At 35.2% G+C, this 13,955-nt stretch overlaps 1 protein-coding gene across 1 annotated transcript in view; it reads right to left on the bottom strand.

Moving 5' to 3' along the window:
* Positions 1–13,955, bottom strand: part of LOC149779778 (replication protein A 70 kDa DNA-binding subunit-like) — an 84,650-nt gene that overhangs the window by 55,727 nt on the left and 14,968 nt on the right. Inside the window, exons 4-6 of the mRNA XM_089940639.1 lie at positions 11,962–12,127; positions 2,703–2,823; positions 1,247–1,439 (exon numbers count right to left, since the gene is read on the bottom strand). Of these exons, the coding sequence (XP_089796765.1) occupies positions 1,247–1,439; positions 2,703–2,823; positions 11,962–12,127 (480 nt within the window). The remainder of the gene's footprint in view (positions 1–1,246; positions 1,440–2,702; positions 2,824–11,961; positions 12,128–13,955) is intronic.

The raw sequence follows: 13,955 nt of genomic DNA, 5'->3' as shown, positions 1-13,955 counted from the left end.
AACAGTATCCATATTTAAAGGCAGATTGGCATCATTTGTACAAACATGAATGGTCTTTCTGCCAGGATGCTGTCAGGTTTGATGAAATTCTGCTCAGTTATGAAATGTAATTTAAAGGATTTTTATGTTTAGTAACAGCAGCCATATTTGATCATGCCTTTATGCCAGCATGCTCTGTACCAAACTTGGTGATAACTGGTCAGGTGGGTTTTAAGAAGAGGTTTAAAACAGTAATTGCTGATGGAGACTGGGTCATGTCTTTGGTCATGTCAGTTAAGAATAAATCCAGTTTTATTCCCTGCAGGCTGCAAGAAACATTTTGCTTCATAAATACATTAAAATTTTTCAGACATATATCCACAGATTTTAATGCGTAGATTCAACTGAATAAGGTATCATTATTAATGATGTATCGTGAGCAGAAGTACAGTTTCTCACTTGAAAAATAATAATTATTCTAAGAAATTTTACTTTTAAAAGTAAAACTCTAGTAACTATTGTCAGATTGTGATCCATTATGAATCATACCTCACAGTCAATCTTCGAACTACCTGGTACAATCACAATCTACCTGAGAATTATTCAATCTTTTTGTAATTTTCAAAATTATATATATATACATTATTATTATTATTTAGTTGGTTTCAAAATCAGAATAAATTTCATAAATTTGAAATTATTTAAAAAATATTGGACAGTAGTTTAAAAATATTGCTTCAATTTTTACTTATATTTGTCTCCTATTATTTAGATTTCCACATGCATATGTTAATAGTTCTTTTCATCTTTGATAATAATAATAATAATAATAATAATTTAATAATAATAATAATAACGTCTTAATTATTTTTTTAAAAATGCAATCAAGGCACTGACATTTTAATTACTATCTGAATATTAATTATAAAAAAAATTGTAGTCAATCTTGTTCAGACTGCATTTCCTAAAAACAGCAAGGATTTAAAATTTTACCAACTGCAACTGCTATTTTTGTTGAAATTATAAAAGTCTGCGCCTATGGAGCAAAGTATTATGATTTGAAATTTATAAACTATAAAGGAATTCAATAATTCTCAGTAGATTGTAACTGTGCCAGGTAAATCCCTTTGGAGATATAATGGATCAGAAGCCGACTATAAATTACTTGCATCTGGATATGATCCTTCACATTTAGACAATAAAAGATGAAAATACTGATCCATTTTAATTTTTACTGGACATATCTGTTACATAAGTATATACATACTTGTTGTAGTTTTAGCAATCGATAGTACTTGTAGAATTTTTTCACCCTATCCTTAAAGAATATGGCTCTTATTTCTCTTGTGTTGTCTATGAGGATGACACTGAAATATTCAATTATTCTGCCATATCTTCCATCCTGTTTCATCTTCCTATTAATATTATTCTTGGCAACGAGACGGGCACAAATTTGCCACCTGAAACAGAGACATAAAATACATCTAGCACATACAGTAGTTTTCTGTTAATGGCATTTTAGGAAAAGACATATTTATTTCTAAGACGGCCACCTGGTGACACATAATCATACCATTGGCTTTATGATCAGGTCACCTCATACTAATAATATTAATAATTAAAGAGACAAAAGCTGTATAATCATTACAAGGTTTTGTTCAAAGACTAATAAATTTGTTATACACTAGCACTCCATCTTGGATTATAAGCTGAAAAAGGCATTGGATTGGTTTGGTGTTTTATGGATCAGCAACACAAGTAGATAATTTAATGACAAGGCAGTTGGAGAAGGGTGCCCTGCCAGGAGACTGCCAATTTGGTAGCTGAAATGGGCTAATCTGATAGTAGGATTCTAACACACATTTTTGGTATAATAAAAACTGAGCCACCATGGTTCATTGACTATTCCATCTGTGAAATTTTGTTTACAAGACTTCAACTAAAAAGTCCACTAAATCCTGGAACTCAATATTTTCGTGCTAGGTTTTCCTACAGGAGAGATTATCATTTACAAAATTGAAGTGTCAAGACCCCTTTATCTTATAGCCAAGTGGGAATGGGTGGGGGAAGCAGATGGAAGATCAGCATTTCTGCAACAGTTTCAAACGTCTTGATACAACGATGTTCTGTCAAATCAGGTCAAATTCTTTGATCAGCTTTTGTGAATAAAATAAAATATTTCATTGATTTTTTGCACTTTTTAGTAACAGAGTGGAACTTCATCATTTATACAAACTTAAAAGGCCTTTATGCAAGGAAGATTGTTTTTGAATTTAGTTTTCCTGAACATTTTGCAGGGGAAAAGTCTTGAACAGGTTTTGCTATTTTAGTTCAGTATTTCTGGAATAAAATTTTAAAGGATTGTATGCCAAATTGCTTTCTGTCATATTTGGTTTATCATGATTCATTGAAATGATTTTCCCAAAAAAGATTTTAAACATTTTTATCATTATTTTAAAAAGTAGTCGCCATATTAAATGATGTATTGCATTCATTTGTACAAATCTCCAGTTTTGCCAAAATTATATTGAACAGGTCTTGAGAAAAAGTTTTATAAATGTTTCTGTATTACCAGAAACAGCATCAATAACTGACTGAAAACTTGTATGATTTTGTCAAATTCTATTCTAATTTTGTAAACCTGAGATAAATATCTTAACAATTTCACTTACAACTGAGGCAAAAAGCTTTACTGTATGCTAGTTTCATTTATACAAACATACCCTATGCTGCCCTTTGAGAGGCTGGCGATTGTATTCATAGCTGGTCTCCAACTGGGCATCACTTGTAAAGCAGGATGTCTTTTAATTTTGAATGACGTTTTCTTTTTTTCATGAACATTTTCTGTAATATAAATTAAGAATACATATATGTGTCAATGCTTGGTATATCATCAATGAATGTTACAATTTTTCAGTACTTAATCTTAAAGTTGTATTTCCGTCTTTCCTTGACAAAAAAAGACTGATAGTCACAAATGACCCTGTACTGACAAAAAGTGTAAAAAAGATCATAACTTTGGGAGAAAATAAAATCAAAAGATAAACTGCTCTTAAAGGCATACTGCAAGTTATATGACAAAGGTATTCAAAACACATGTAGCATCAAAATATGTTCAAAAATATTTCTGACAAAGTATGGAGTCTTAACAAGCAACATCCAATTTAAAAATCTACTACCTTCAATAACCTGTGCACCCAATACTCTGTTGAAAAATTGAGCAAAGAGATTAATCCACTGAAAGGCACCACAACATCTAGGAGACAGTGATAATACCGAATTGCATCAGAATATGTTGAACTGTTCCTGAGTTAAACTGGTAACAACTTGCATTATGAGGATATGGTATTGGTTGAGCAAAACTGCCAAGAAAGTAAAATACTGTAGTATGAACACTTCCAAAGAGCATATATAAGTCTAGAAGAAAGAGTTCAAAACAAACTGCAACATAATATGTTGAATGGTTTGTTAGCTATGTTGGTAAAAAGAAACTGTTATTATGAAGATCCGAAACTGCTCAGAAAACAGTTGTAGCTCTTCCTGTATTTCAGCTGGTAAGGTGAAACCTTTAAAAGACACAGAGCTCTTACTGTAAAGTATACATGGGACCCAGGGAAGACACTTTTAATGTGTAGCAGTGACCCATAGATGCAATTTAGAATTTTGTATTGTTCTCATGTGAACTTTGAATAATCAGAGTATCCTGGCATATAATTTGTAAAAAGCGCCTTCCCTGCGTACCATGTATATTTAAATGGAACAGATCTTATCATATGTAAGGCAGTTGACATAAAATAAATGGTACTGGATTAACTCAAATTATGTTTGAAGCTGAGCCCAATGTATTAACATTAGTGTGTAAAATTATCAACCATAAAATTATTTTGATCAGTAGACAAATTTACATACATACCAATTCTACTGTCCTTATATTTAATTTTCCCAAATGAGTATGTTACTTCCCATGACATTAGTGTTTCCAATGCAAATAATATCATCTTTTTACACAACTTTTATATCTTTATTAATATCTTTAAGTCAGAGTTGTTTGAACAGTTCACCCGATTTCAATCTTTACATTAAGAACAGAACTTGGAAGAATGTCATTAATGTATACTGGGCTCATACTAAAAGGAAAAAACAAACAACCAGGATAGTTTCTGGACAATAAAGTTGTCTTTCCTATGCATATTTCAAATTAGAGATGACCCTCAAAGAAGCTTTTGGATCATGCCCTCTTGCTCCCTTCTATATTTCTCTTTTATCCAAAGTCCCTTACCTTGTACAGTCAGAAAACCATGACTACTAGCAAGGGCTGAAATGGTTATCAGATTCCTTAGGGCTTAACCAACTACTTGAAATACATAAATCAAACTATAACCAGTTATTCACAGGCAAAACACCTCACGTATGGAATGGAAACTGGTAAGAATCACTGCAAAATACAAAGCTTCCAGTTTCTAAAATCTAGATGTTTCCTGCCTGCTTTGATTATTTTGTCATATTCTATGCTATTTCATGCAGTACTGAGTACCAATAAAGCCTAATAGTTTAATAATGAAAGTATAAACAACTAAATCACAAAACTGAAGCCAAAATTCAGTGAAGCATGATGTATGGGATGTATGGGACAAAGTGACCTATTTTAGTCATAATGATGTGGTACTCATCAAAATACATCCAGCCACCAAATTTTATGATTCAAGGCACATGTATAACAATATGTACATAGGACAGTATGTACAGAGGGTACAAAATATTTATGTAATCATGAATTAAATGCAACAACTTAACCTAAGCCACCATTAAACTTTATGTCAGAGAGCTTTTTTTTCTTTTGAGGATGCAGTATCAACAGAGATGCAAGCCACAATCTACTTTGATGATTCAAACAAGAACAGTGCTTGAGAAATAAACTAAAGACACACAAAACTAAGCCTAAGTGATGCATGAAATATGGGTTTCAGTAACCTACTTTGTAAAGAGGGTGTCATACTCATCAAGACCCTATGTTTCATGACTCTTGGTGTAATATATAGGTGCCAACACACTTGTGTTCATAAGCTAGAAATAAATGCTTAAGACAATAAAATGTGAAAAACAGGCCACAGTGACCCTTTTTCAGAACATTTTATACTAATACTAGTGTAATTATTTAAGTATAAACACAATGGTTTTTCTGTTGTATTTGTTTGTCTTGTCTATGTTTTGTATTTGCCTTTGAAAAAGACTCATTAAGAGTCGAAAGCGCTCAGGCTAGTTAGAAACTAGTTTTGCACTGTCATTTTATTGCATATATATATAGATCAATAAACAACACAACCCTTTTGCAACTGAAACAGGAAAATTATTCTCATTTACTGGTATTAAAGACAAGGACATTAACATTACTTGAATACAAAAATATATTTCAATACAACCAAGAACAAATGAATGCAAAATGTATTTGATCCACAGTTATGGAATATTCAACATCTGCGGTATAGATACATGTATGATAATCATCATATTTATTCCACTGCAATGCTGAAATTCGCACAGATTTAGAACAACAAGTTACCAGTCCTTATGTACCAGTACATGTATTTCTGGTAGTGGCATAGAATGTCACAACAATATATACAAATGATAAAATTAAATATGTCTTCTGTGGATTGTGTACAATAAAGCTATTTATGTTTGATTTGTTTTTGGAAAAATGAAAATCTGGAGACATAATGAAATAATCAGGAGTTCTCAGCAAAAGTCATGGGATATGTATTTGGGAGGACGGCATGGGATGGCCCTAAAAATTTGGAGGTAAATCCTATCAGAATGACAGTTAACACTGGTATGGTCTGGCTGACAGCACATAACAAATGACTCTACATGCAGGACCTATAAATTTACAAAGCCAGTAGCCAGCCTCATTTTATTTTTTGTTGTTTAGAACAGTCTTTCCTTTATAAGCAGCTATGGTTATAAAGGATTAACTAAAGGTCAGTAGTGTTTGTCTCTGTTCTCATAATATGGTCATTCATAGCAGGGTTAAGTAAAAACAACTGCATGTTCTTTAATTTAATGGTTTACAATCTATAGCATATGACATTTAAAATTTACAAAATTGGTAGCCAGCCTAATTTTATTGTTTTTGTGCAGAGCAGTCATTACTTTTTAAGCAGTAATGGTTACAAAGGATTAAATTAAGGTCAGTGGTGTTTAACTGTTTTTTGAGATGCAGTCATTGATAGCATCAAAATGCAAATTTTGCCAAAAATTCATGGTTGCTGGTAGCATTCAGCAGGTGGTCACTCATGACTATTAATATAATAAAACTGATCCATGTGAAACAATTGTGCCTATAAATGACATGTGGTTGCTCATAGCAGAGGTCTCTCAAGACAGCTTTTACTGTACCTCAAACATGGTGATAAATAGTTTGTGGGTTGATGGTTCATTTGATGCTGAGTTTTCCAAGTACACCTCTCCCTCACACCTTGCACACAATGAGGTCCAAAAACATAGATAACACTATAAGTGAGGGACCTCTGAAAAATGAAGAAGGGGCTGCCATCCAGCTAGTCAGAGAAGACCTTGCAAAGGGGCTGTTTAACGTCAGAATATGCATTTTATCATTTTATAATTGCATTGGAAATATCTGGTGTCAATAAACAGAGTTCTGTTGTGTAGACTGATGAGGTCGTTGATCCACAACTTCTCATATCTAAGTGGTGCAATAACGATAAGGTGACACTGTGATTATCTTGTTTTCTGTATCACTTTTGGAATCAGAGGTATTGGAGGCTAGGCGTATGCATCCAGAACATTTATAAACCACTGAGAGAGTGCTGACTGCCCGGGGCTGGAAATATTAAGGATGGGAGTTGATATTCCACCTTGTCACAAACAGGTCCACCAATGGTCAGTCCCATCTGGTACATATTTGAATGAAAAGACCATCCTGTCAGTATTAGTTGATTGTTCCAGGATACAGCTCCTGCTAGTATGTTAGGAGTCCTGGAATATGGCAAGCTTGCACGTGGATTTTGTTGTTGAAAGTCCCACACCAGAATGCAAAGATTTTGGGACTTGGTTCCTTCTTGTTGCTTGAGACAAGTCACCACTGTAGAGGTGTCCGACAGAATGAGAACTCCCTTGCAAGATAGAGGGAGTTGCCAAAAATGCTCAGTCCTGTGGTAGCGACCCGTGGGTGCTGGAGCTGTTTCAGGCATATGTCAATGTCCAGTGCTAAGTTATGGCTGAAGGGTACCGTATATACTCGCGTATAAGCCGAAACATTTAGGAAAAAAATAAGGCCTGGAAGAAAGGGGGTTGGCTTATCTGCGGGCCAAAGTCCAAGTCTGAAATTGTTAACGCTTTTTTCCCTCGATTTCCAGCATTTATTGTTTCCGTCGATCACCGAAGATGAGATCACATGCCTAATGATGCCACATGGCTCATAAGATTTGTGCTGTCATGAAGTGAAACAAATATTTTTTTCTAACTTAAGTGGTAGGATAATGAATGAAAAACATGTTTTAACGTACTTGACGTCTATTTGACAGATGTCCATCCACCAGAAAATGCAGCCATACGTGTTATTTGAGCCACGGTGGTACGTGTATGTTCCAAAAGAACCGTCATATTAGTAATCTCCAGTCAAGTATTTAACCCTCAGCTAATTAGTAATCATTAAACTCTACGGTATCGTACAAATGCACGCTAGCTTATTTCAGTGTAAATATGAAAAGAATCTACGTAAAAAAAATAAAAGAATTACGATACTGAAGGTATATACGACAAACATTTTGATCGAGAGTAGAAATACATGTACGATAGTCTTAAAGGAACAATAGCGAGAGGCTCCATAGGGGTTTGTTGTGCGCGCGCTTAGGGAGGGTAAATAACAGGGCAATATATGAGTCAGCGTGAATAATTGTAAAACAATATAATCTGTGGGATTTCTTTGACTGGTGTTTTAGAAGTAATCGGAGCCATAGATTATAAACTAATGTTGTTTAGTTGTTTGTAAAGCAAAGTGGTTTGTTAGCGGTAGAGTGTACAATAGCTACCATATGCTTAATCTGTGGTAAATGCCTCGGGGATAATAGGTTTGTTTTGTTTCACAATGCCAATGACTTTACTAATACATGCCGACTCTCAGATGTATTGTTTAATGAGATAGGGTAGTGGACATGGTTTCTGCTCAAAGTTATAAACTGTCACAATACTTGAATAATGTCCACGATGAAACCAATCATATTTTGATCAACTGAATCACACTACCAGTAGTTTAAAAAAAACAACACAAATAAACAACAATGATAAATAATTATCAAATACAAATTGATAACCAACCACACATGGAAATAATTACAGGATAAGGTATATAAATAGTATACTACCACCATAAGAAATTATTTCAGTTTAATCTCTCTAGAAGTTTATATTCAATTCAATCAGATGAAATGAATAGTGTTGGAAGAAAAAGAAAGCGTTCTGCTTATGATGCAGCATTCAAACTTATAGTTACTGAATATGCAGAAGCAAATAACAACTGTGCTGCAGCATGCAAATTTTTTTGTGAACGAGAAACAAGTATGGGAATGGTGGAAAAGCAAAGCAGCATTAGAAGAAATGCCAAAATCCAAGAAGGCTCGTCGGACTGGGATTGCCTCTTTCCCTGAATTGGAGAAAGAACTCAGCGATTTTGTAAGTGAACATCGACAAAATGGATACATTGTCATATGAACTGCAATTCATCTACATGCTATGCAGATGGCGAAAAATGATAAATATAAGTTGGCAGATTCAAAATTTGTTGCATCAGCCGGCTGGTGTTCTCGTTTTATGAACCGGAATGGTTTCTGCCTCAGGCAGCGAACGAAGATAGCACAAAAGCTACCAAAAGACTTGGAAGAAAAAATTGAATCATTTCAGCAGTTCATCATTAAATGCAGAAAGGAGTGCTCATTTGAACTATCACAAATTGGAAATATGGATGAGACGCCTATGACCTTTGACTTACCAAGCAATAAAACAGTCAATGCTGTTGGTGAGAAAACTATTCTGATAAAAACGACCAACCATGAAAAAACGCATTTCACGGTTGTATTGGCCTGTTTAGCTGATGGATCAAAGCTGCCTCCTGTCATCATTTTTAAAAGGAAGACGCTGCCGAAAAGCATGAAATTTCCTGCTGGTGTCATCGTTCGTGCACAGCAAAAGGGATGGATGGATGAAAGTGAAACAATTGAATGGTTGGAGAAAGTATGGAACAAGAGACCAGGTGCAATTCTTTGGAAACCTTCAATGCTTGTATGGGATATGTTTTGTGCACACAAGACCGATGAAGTAAAAAAGGCTGCAAAGAAAATGAAAACAACACTGGCTGTGATACCAGAAGGTTTAACGTCAGTGTTACAACCTCTTGATGTCTGCCTTAACAAACCTTTTAAGGACAAGTTACGAAAGATGTAGGCAGAATGGGTTTGTTCAGGGGCTGTGAAAATGACAAAAGGTGGGAATTTAATGAGGCCTGACATCGATTTGGTCACCAAGTGGGTAAAAGAAGCGTGGGACTCAGTTCCATCAGAAATTATTGCAAAATCATTCAGGAAGTGCTGTATCAGCAATGCCATGAATGGAACAGAGGATGATGCTATATTTCAATCCGACAATAACGAGGAGAGTGATAAGGAGAACGACACACTATCGGATGACCATGATGACAATGACGACGCCCGTAACAGAAGCCGAGTTTCGTGAACTGTTTGGCAAGTCTGATACAGAACCAGATTTTGAAGGATTCTATAAGTGATAGAACTTTTATAATTCATGATTTTAGAATGAGGATTAATTAAATTTCCATTACGGCTTAACACTTTCGAATTGTTTTAATTTCAACATATAAATTAGCTTTCTTGCTTTCATTTTCTTTAATAATGTGATTTGCCTAAATAAACGTATTCAGAACTCACTCTGTGCATCTTGTGATGTACCAGTAGTCTAGAAATTATGGGTCAGCTTATACGCGGGTCATGTACTTTTTAACAGTTTTACCAGTTCAGTTTGGGGGGTCGGCTTATACACGAACGGGCTTATACGCGAGTATATATGGTAAGTTGATTTATCTCCCTTGTCTGCCAGATATTTCATACTGAGGAAAGGTCAGCATGCAGACTGATGACATCTTCGTCCTGAGCTGTGTGTTTTTGCATTTTGCATATAGTTCTAATCTGTAAGACAAATAATGAAAAATGTATGAAACTTTAGCCTGCACCTATCTTTCAGAATGTAATGTCCTAAATCTTAAAAAAGTTGACCCAGAACTTGGTAACAGACAGTCTAATAAAGTGATGAAGCATACAGGTAAAATATAATGACAATACCACCTGTAATGAGGAGCAGTATAAACCTGTTACCTACACTTGTGATGCTGGATACAGTGTGGGCACAGAGCTATACCAAACAATGAATACCTGGAAAAAAGTGATAGCAGATTACCTTAATTACAATGCTACCTGTAGGGAAGGTCAAAGAAGGTATGTAGAATCTCTGAAGCACGGCGTTCCAAGGGTAAGGAAGCCTTGGTAAAGCAAACTCAAATGTATGATGGAATTATAAAGACTTGCACACAGTGGACCCTGAGTTACCAAGTGGTCTAAAGTGCTCACCATTCTGGATCACTGCCATCTCACCTCTGTCTGGGTGAGTTCAAGTCTCAAGCTCAGCTAATGTGGATTTGTGAGAAAGCTTGAAAGTAGCTTCTCATGGGTCAGTGGTTCTTCCTGGGATTTTCCAGGGTTCTTCCTCCACCAGTTATACTGGCCACCATGTATAGCCTATCTTGTGCTGAAAAATGGTGTTAAACCCTACAACAATAACAACAACAACAACAACCTGCATACAAAAATACACATTGTAGGCCAAACCTATCTTGTGAAGTTGCACAGGCTACCCATGTGAGTGACTAAGTGCTCTTTAAATATGAAGGAATGATCACAAACATGACTCAAACATGAGCAAGATGCGAGATGCGACTGAGTAAACCATTTACAGAAGTCTTACCTGTACTTGCCAGACCAGAGCAGAAGCAATACAGTAATGTACACTCAAAAGGCTAACATAAGAGGAACTGAGGCACCATTATAGATACTTACAAAGATGGGGTGACAATATCCAAAACAAGGCAATTACCTGAAGGGAAAAAAGCCCAGACTGCCTGTACATATAAAAACATTGAAGATAGTGTCCTGATGCTACAAATGCCTTGGAATAGAAACTCATCAATATGTAGTGGCATTACAGACATATTAGGAGTTTTTATAAGCACTAGAGACATGCATGTACATAAAATAATTATAGCCTGAACTTAATGTGAAGTACCTTAGGCTCCCCATGCAAGAATCTAAATGTGTGAGGATAACAAAGTGTTAGCAAATCTTTGTCAGGATAGGAAGAGATTAAGCTGGAAATGTAGTATGCTTTCCTTAGAAGTAATAAACTCCTCCAACTTGTGATGGCAAGTATTCTGTGTAGATGCTGGCTTTTGCAAAGTTTTTCATAATGATAGTGTGCTTCTTGGCACAAGCGGAAGATGTATTCTTGGGCTTTGCTGCCAAGTCTTATACGTAAGGGGAGATAACTCTGCCTGACTGCAACATAGACAACTTCTAGCTCCTTTTAGCTAAAAGTATCTGTGAGGGCAGAACTTGCAAGGTAGTAGTAGTTCTCCTATGGTATTATGATTGGGTAACATTTAAAAAGGAAATAATTATTCATTATGTATCGGTGTTGGATAGAAAAATTACAACCTAGGTATCAGAATTCTGCATCAGACATGAGAATTGCCAAGTGTCTGTTGCAAAATTCTGATCCTCAGTGGATTTTTCCTATCCAACAATGAATAAAGGATTCTTTTAGTCTTTCCAAAACCTTAAGGTCAAGGCAATGTTTATATAATTAAGACTATCATAATGTAAGAATTTGTTTTAACTTAACCATATTTCACTCCATGTTGCTTTTTTTCTTCATCCTCAAGTATGCCCTTTAAATGTGAATGACCAGACTCCTCCAAACAATCCTTGAAATTTTGATAGGATGCCTCATCACTTTCTTGTATGTATTGGATTAACATCCTAGTTTTTTCTGAAGTAGTCCTCTGTTCCTACAAAATTAAATCAAATATTATAAATGATTACTGATAAAAAGTGACCTTACGCTTTCACCACTAATTAGAATATGTAGCTATAAGTATACAAACATACAGTAAATTGGGTTATTTTTCATGGGTACCAGTTTTGGGTTGTTTCAAAAATATGGACACTATTCTGAATGCAGGTTGATGTAAACACCAAAGTGAAACTGAATGATAGAGTCCAAGACACATTTTACACAATCTCCATCTGCATTCAGAATAGTGCCCATATTTTTTGGCCAATAAAAGTGAGTCAAGATCTTGTAACATGTCTTATTAATCCCTAAATGACCAGCCAAAGGAGTTTCATGGACCAGACTAAGTGTTTCCTTTAAGGTTTTGGAACTACAATTTGATAGTTCACTGGCCACTCATCACAAGCAGGTACCTCGGGAGGTCTCAATTTTCTCATAAGAATTCCATTTTTAATAAAATAACAGACAGGAACTTCAGTGGCTTCATTTTCACTAATGGCCCTTTGAAACAAACAGGAAAACTCATGATCTTTGTCATGTTCGACGACATGTGATTGACATTTGTCACCCAGATTAGAATAAAGAGAATGAGTTAGTCAAAGGAGGATCATTGTGATCAATACCTTCTGATTGATCCAAACAAGGACTGAAAGTGACCTCATCAAAAAAGCCTGACCAATACATGTGTCAGCTAAAGGAATACTTTCCTTATCAACATCATTTTCAAGAGCTTTCATTGCCATAGCTCTGGTAACTGATCAAGCTGGAAATAAATCAGGGAATTCTTTTCAATTGGATCGACTTTCTGATCCAGACAAGGTTTGTTAGTTACAAGTGGATTAACCACAACACTGACTCCAGCTAGGTTGTTGCCTAGTAATAAATGAATGTCCTCAATGGGTAAAACAGACACTGTGCCAACTTTCATGGGTCCTGAGACTAAGTCTGATAACAAATTTACACAATGGAGAGGAACATTAACGAAGTGGAATTCTACTCCCTGAATAAGAATAATTTTGAGAAGCTCCTGTGTCCCTAAATATTTTAATAGGGCTAGGGTTGACCAAATCACCCAAGAGTAATATAGAACCCTTCTATATGAATGGTTCATAATTCTCCATAATAAAATCAGACTGGTGTTTATTAGACCCAACAAATGTATTGCTTTCAATACATGACTGTGACCGTGACCTCTTAGAAATAAGAGCATTTGGAATAGGTCTGTTTTGATTCTGATACCTATTTTTCAATTTGTGACAATCAGAAATAATGTATCCTTTCTTCTTACAATAGGTACATGTAGGAAGAGACAAAGATTTTGAGTCAAGCTTATCAAAACGTTGATTTTTAGAAGCTGTGCCAGTTTTGAGTTTTAGAAGGGCTTGTACATGTATTAGGCTGAAATACTTTTCTGCCAAAAGACTGTTGAGTAGAAGTCTTATTTACAAAAGGAACTTTATGAGTTAAAGAATATTCATCAGCAGCTCGTCAAGACAAGTCTTAATGGACACAATTCTTGAATTTGTCCAGTTTCTTTTTTATAGTTTCTGAATGTTTGCTGATAAGCTTCAGGGACTAACTCATAACCCCTTAAGATGCATTCTTTAACCACATCTTAGTCACCACTTTGTTGAACTGACAGTAAATTGTAAATATCACTGGCCTTAACAGTGATACACATTCTAATAATTTAGTTCAATGCTCCCTTGGCCATTTCAAATTTTCAGCAACTTTTCAAAACAAGTAAAATATTTGTCTACTTGTTTTTCTACGTAAAGGTGCACTAACGTAATATTCCTTGCAACATCGAAACTTAAATTTGT

This window comes from Sinohyriopsis cumingii, chromosome 17 (genome assembly GCF_028554795.1).
Source record: "Sinohyriopsis cumingii isolate HCF-2022 chromosome 17, ASM2855479v2, whole genome shotgun sequence".
Lineage (NCBI taxonomy): Eukaryota > Metazoa > Mollusca > Bivalvia > Unionida > Unionidae > Sinohyriopsis > Sinohyriopsis cumingii.
This window is presented reverse-complemented; position numbering and strand designations above follow the sequence as displayed.